Source organism: Pyxicephalus adspersus, chromosome 1, assembly GCF_032062135.1.
Source record: "Pyxicephalus adspersus chromosome 1, UCB_Pads_2.0, whole genome shotgun sequence".
NCBI classification, from domain to species: domain Eukaryota; kingdom Metazoa; phylum Chordata; class Amphibia; order Anura; family Pyxicephalidae; genus Pyxicephalus; species Pyxicephalus adspersus.
The window spans coordinates 3,340,475-3,347,166 of NC_092858.1; the positions used below are offsets into that span (position 1 = coordinate 3,340,475).

At 41.2% G+C, this 6,692-nt stretch overlaps 1 protein-coding gene across 1 annotated transcript in view; it reads left to right on the forward strand.

Moving 5' to 3' along the window:
- LOC140323585 (putative nuclease HARBI1) overlaps positions 1–5,557 on the forward strand; it is a gene marked incomplete in the record, with an annotated part of 7,565 nt that extends 2,008 nt beyond the window's left edge. Inside the window, 4 exon segments of the mRNA XM_072400793.1 lie at positions 1–184; positions 785–845; positions 4,693–4,756; positions 5,168–5,557. Of these exon segments, the coding sequence (XP_072256894.1) occupies positions 1–184; positions 785–786 (186 nt within the window).
- Between the last annotated feature and the right edge of the window lie 1,135 nt (positions 5,558–6,692).

Genomic DNA, 6,692 nt, shown 5'->3' on the forward strand with positions numbered 1-6,692 from the left:
ACCAGGGTCGCAGAGCTCGTCATTGTGTGCGCCGCACTCCACAACCTGGCCTGCAAGCATGGAACACCGCAGGAGATAGATGACAATATTCAAGTAGAGGATGAAGGACCGCCTGCTGATGAAGAGGAGTCCTCAGAGGCAGGACACAGAAAAAGGGCAGACCTGATCGCCTCCCACTTCAGTTGTTAGTATACCCATATGTGTTCTTTTTTGTGTTTGTATATTATCTGTACCCCTGGATTCATCCTTAGGGCCATTACCCCTGGGGCCTTGGGAAGGCTGGCATCTTTTTGGGGTTTTCTGTGCAGCCCTCAGGACCACTGAAAACAATAATCTGTGTTTCCCTATTACCTTTATTACCCAGTAACATCAGTGATTTCAATCATTCCCATGTATTGAGTCTTCAGTCTGTGTCTCCTAAAGCTCTGACCATCTTCTGTAGCTTGTCTTCAGTCGCTGACAGTCTCCTGCCCTGTGCTTTCAGACCCTGACCGCCTTCTGCAGCCCTTGTTCGCCCTCCTACAGCGTGCCTGCAGCCCCTGACTGCCACCTGCAGCGTGCCTGCAGTCCCTCACTGCCTCCTGCAGCCCCAGACCACCTCCTGCAGTCCCTGACAGCCTCCTGCAGCCCCTGACCACCTCCTGCAGTCCCTGACAGCCTCCTGCAGCCCCTGACAGCCTCCTGCAGCCCCTGACAGCCTCTTGCAGCCCCTGACCGCCTCCTGCACCGTGCCTGTTTATAACCTATGTTCATCCATAAACAACTTGTCTATTTCTGTTTTTAGAATCTGAAGGAGACGGGTGACTGTCCCCAAGCAGGGAATGCATTGCCAGTCTCTCCCCTAAGTAAGTATTATTTTTGAGTCTGAGTTACTGATTCTAAACATACCATTGTGGAAAAATGATTCAATTTAACTAGAAATTGGGCAGAGAGGTGTAAGGGCCAGTGTATGTCAGATGCATTACAGAATGCAGGGGTCAGGAGTATGTTATGTACTTAGCACATGAGTTGTATGTAATGTACCTAATATATTGATTAAGTGTATTTGATGTACTGAGTGGAAGGGTGAGGAGTTTATAACATACATAGTGAAGGGTCGTATCAACAATAAGTAGAAGGAAAAGACCGGGTATTTCAAATGCAGCAATATATTTACAAAATCAAAGCAAATTAGATATGTATAATATTACAATTCACATTAATATACATGCAGGTTCATCATACTTTATTCCCACTCAAAAGTGGGAGTATTACAACTAGACAGTGTTTTACTTATCTGTAAAAGGCAAGCTATGAGATGTTTTCTGACGCGTTTCGCCTGTATTGGCTTCCTCAGGAGACTAGTAGATTGCAGAACATAATTATATATAGAGATAACATGAATAGGATCTATATAGAAGTTGTTTGCAGATGTGTACATCATAAAATAAATATGAATATAGATATAAATAAATTAAGTGTACAGCTGTTGGAGGGTTCATGGTAATGTATTAGTACCGATGAAAGTGGCTTATCCGGTACAGTACATTAACATACAAACAAGGTTTAGACAGTATATGTAGCAACATAGTTCAAAATGTACATCCAAAGTAATATCTATGGTAATAGATGTTATAATTCACGAAATACTAAGGATCGTCATTGATAGATAAATTGGATGATAATGGCACATAACTGTAATAATAATAATAGTAGAAAGCAAAAAAAACAAATTTCTACTATTATTATTATTGTTATTACAGTTATGTGGAATATTTTGTAAATATATTGCTGCATTTGGAATACCCTGTCTTTTCCTCCTACTTATTGTTGATGCGACTTACCAGGTAATGCAGCACACATCACACAACTGGAGTTGAATTGGCATTCTGTAACACATCTATAAAGAGTGAAGGGGTCAGGTTAGTGTAATATTCAGTTTGTATTGTATTTTGTGAAGGAGTCACTTGTATATGATGTACAGGATGAAGGGGTCAGGAATATTTAATGCACAGTGCGTAGGGGTCGGGCTAACATAACATACTGAGTGCCAGGATAAAGTGGTTACATACTCGGTGCAGAGGTCAGAATTATACAAAGCATAGGATAGCCCCTTTGATTTATTTCAACACTACCCCCTTTTTGAAAAACAGGGGAGACCCCCATACATACACTGCATACCTATGCACTGGTCATACAAATGCACACAATCACTTACCTCTCTAATGGCATGGCTGGCTGGCCCTCTATCTACTTCCCATGTCCCATCCCTGCTAGCTTGAGTGTCGCATAGTTAAGAACAGAGGAGCAGCAAGGTGGGTTATATGTACACAAGAGACCCAATACGTATTCCCTGAGTGCTGGGCATCACTACTAGCAACACCTAGGAGTCTCCAGCCCTCTTGCAATTTGTGGTAATACAACAGCCCTCTCCTCCTTTTCAGAAAAAATGCTGTAGCCTAATGCAAGCTTTTGTCCAATAGATAAACCTATGCTGTCTTGCCCATGCATGCAGGTTTATGCTGACTTTTTATCAATTGCATCAGTTTGCATCAATGTGCTGTGTTGTTTGAGCTTACTGCCAAGGATGCATTAGTTACCGGTATATGTGAACAAAACACAGAATTGTACTTTATACAGTGCACTATATGGCTATACCGACAGGACACCTGCCCATCACTCCTATAAAGATTGCTGGACTGCATACAAAACCATTATTGAAGGAGGTGTGTGGACGCTCACATTTGTGTGGTCAGGTACTAAAGATGGATGGGATGGATGGTGTTCCAATTCATCTAAAAGGTGTTCAGTAGGGTTGAGGTCTGGGCTATGTGCAGGACATTGGAGTTCCTCCACACTAAACTGGTGACACCATGTCTTTATAGAGCTGGCTTTGTGCACAGGGAACAGAAAAGTATTCTAAACTTACCTAAATTACAACAGTATAGTATAGTAATACCAGTGCTCTGCACTGGAAACACCCGAACCCTATTATGTAGAGAGGTGTCAGCATATTCTGAGCCATGTTATATGGTGCTGTGAGATGGAGGACCACAGGAACACATGCAGCTGCTCCTGCTCCCAGCCTGCTCACTCATTTTACTGAAGTGGTCTTTGTATTCTCTCCCCCCTCCTCTCTTTCCTGCTGTGTTACTCCAAGGCCTCTATTTATAAAACAGATAATCAGACATTTCCTGGTGGGAATCAATTACTGCCATTGAAACACGTGTGCCTAGAAGATTCCCATTAGAGAATGTATGATTCTCTGTTTTATAAATAGAGCTGTAAGTCTTCTCCTTGCAAGTAGAGAAGAAATATGGAGGATGGAGGTAAGACAGACACCCTGGCTGAGCACAGAACAGATACTAGAATACAGATACTAGAAGATCCATTGCTAATTTTGCATTTGATCGCCTGATCCGTTCAATCATCTGATAGGTAATTAGGTAGAAGTCCCAAAAAACTGCACAAATGTTTTCATGGATAGGAAGCGATTGGATTGAATTTATTATTTATACACAACTGAACTTGTTGTCTAATCTATCCCTGTCCAATCAGGTCAGTCGGCTTCAGAATATTCATATCATGATATCCGATTGAAAGTGAAAAATACCCCATTTCCTGAGAAACCCAAAACAAACTTAATTCCCAAATAATACTTTCAGTGCTTTAAGTCAGTCTGGTGTTGAATCCATCCATTTATATTTTATCTCCTCTCTGATTTGAGACACGAGAGGTTATGGGGCCAGTAACAAGGTTAGTAGCCGTCTTCATATTACAACCCTCAGGCCCTTGGTCTCCTGGGGAGGCTTATCAGGTATGTGACCAACTATGCTGGACCTTTATGATAGCCATGCACTACGGCACACCATGCAGTCAAGTTTTTTAGTATCTTTGAAATCCAGGATGAGAATCATATTCCCAATCAGTCTCTTAGTTAATGAAGATAAACTCCAAAATTTGAACAAGAGATCTTATAAGGGCTATAAATTATGATCATGGAAATTTTCCAACTTGAACCAAGAAGGCTCTTTCTTTTGCTAATTGTTGGGGTTACATAAGCTTTACATTGGTTCCCTTTAAATATGGCCAGCTGGAATGTTCATCAAGTATGTAGGATGGAATACGTTATGACCAAATGTTTGTGAACACCTAACCATCACACCTACTTATACGGTGAAAATATTTGGCACTCCCCTCCTATTGATGGAGATGAGGTGTCTTCGGTGACGGGTGCTGTTAATTCTCCATCATACAAAGACATTGCAGACAATTGTGCTCTTCCAGCCTTGTGGTCACAGTTTGGTGAGGACCCTTTTCTGTTCCCCCATGACTGTGCCCTGGGGTACAAAGCCAGCTCCATAAAGACATGGGGTCACCAGTTTGGTGTGCAGGAACTCCAGTGTCCTGCCCAGCCCTGGACAGTTGGGAAGCTCAGGGTTTGCGACCTTAAACTTATGTCACATCATCAGTACTTGACCCAACAAATGGCTACAAATTTCCACACACACCCTCAACAATCTTGTGGAAATCGATGCCAGAAGTGGGAAGGCTGTAATAGTAGCAATGCATAGGCAAATTCTATAATAATGGGCATGGTTCACATATGAAATATCCAACAAACTCATATAGGTGTGATGGTCAGATACAAACTTTTGGTCACATAGTGCGTTATAAATCCTTGCTATTGAAGTTGTGTTTTTTTTATTCCAGATCTCTCCATCTTGGAAGAATTTGCATGTACATAGGCCCCATGGGTCATCCTTTGCTCCTCTCAGTAAGTACCCTTAGCCCATTTTTGTTTAAATAGTTACAGTATTTTTTTTTCAAAAGTCTTCTTTCAATGCAAATAGTGTAAGTGGCTGAATTTTACTTGGTATCAAGTAGTGGGAGAGAGATAACAGCACTAGGAGCCAATCAGTTGTGTTGCAGTGCAAGGGGTATGCTGATTGGAAGAGAGGTGAACTCATGAGTCTTCTGCTTCTCCTTCCAATGTACTGTAACAAGATAAGAGGAAGCGACACCACCTGTAAATGTTACTTAATCGTAGAAGAGAAAAATCAGGTCTCCAGGCCTACCTGCAACTGTGCAGGGCTGAACTGAAGACTGGAGGACAGATTGAAAGAAGTGCTATGAACAGTTTTGACAACAGGTCTGCTTTAAAACATTTATTTTTCTTTTCCTTCAGTGATAGAAGAGATCATGACTTCCTGTTTGTCTGCGACTGATAAGTACCATGCAGGAGCTGAACACTACCCATCCAAGATGGCCGATCATCCGTTAGCCTATCAGTATGTAATGGACTTGTATGGTTACGTGCGCATCGGGTTTATAAGATCAAAAATCTTCCCCCAGCCATCAGAAGGTATAACATAAATAAGAATATAAGTTATATTTTTAGACACGGCTTTTGATGTGAGTTTTTAACGGGGGCAAAAATATTGCTGTGATCGCCTTTCATGTATCTGAAGGATTAACTAAACCTTGGCTGGCAAGAAAAGAATTTGGAAAAGAAAGATGTTTTTTTTTTATTTTTTGTGCTGTAAATAAAATATGTTGCTGATATTTATTTAAATAATATATGTTTTGTGTGTTTTAAATGCCAAACGTTATCCTTTATGTCACAATGACAAGGCCACTGACCATGTCCACTCTTATACTATGTGCACCTTTACTCGGGTTCCAGAGGTCTCAAGGTTCTTTGATTTGCAAGCCAAATGTTGTCTCTTTTTTGTGTGAAGTACCTCATGTCTCACCATTTTTTTTTTTTTTTTTTAGCTAACCTGAGTGTAGTACCGGATTTCTGCTATCAGCTGTTTTTATTTACTGCTGGGGAGGTTAATGATGCCCTTACTGTACTGCAAGTTTAACCATCTTCCCGGTTTGTATGTTTTCTGGTCTGTCAGGCCTGTCATACCAACCCCCATTAGGATGTCAATTCTTTATCCAAATAGCCACCACAACCCCGCAATGATATCTCCATTGTGTCCACAGAACAGGAAGTCCAGCTATATCCCTTATGTATATCTCAACTACTCTGAATAAACTCAAGTCCTATCATAACATCCCCCTTCCTTCCTTGTGTGTTGTCTATTCTATATCCAAAGAGCTACCAGTACCTCAACCACTCAATGATTTCTCTACTGTGTCCATAAAACCATCCAAAAGTCCTACAATATTCCCTGTTTGTATGCCTTCTTGTCTCAAGAAATAGTCCTGCCATACCAACCCCTCTCCTTTTCCTACTTACATGCCTCTCTTGTATCCAAAGGCCTACAATTGCCTCCACAAGTTCTCAACCATGTTTTTAAAGTCCTACCAGGTCACAACTGCACCCCCAACCTTTCTCCTTAGGATGTCATTGCTGTATCCAAAGATTTACAAGTACCAATCTCAACGATTTCCACAAAACCACATGTTCAAACATATTCTGTATTTATGTCTTTATGCCTAAAGAAACTCAAAGTCCTACCATACCACAACCATCTGCCCCCTTCCTTCTAATGTCATCTCTCCTTTATCTAAAGAGCTGAAAGGGACAACACAACCTCTCGACCATTTCATTATTGTTTCCATAAAAACCACCATAAAGTCCAACTATATCCACTGTTTGTATGTCTTCTTGTCTGAGGAAACTCAAGTTCTTTCCTAATCCCTCTTTTCCTTACAATGTGTCTCATGTATCCAAGGAGCTACAGGTGCCACCACAACCT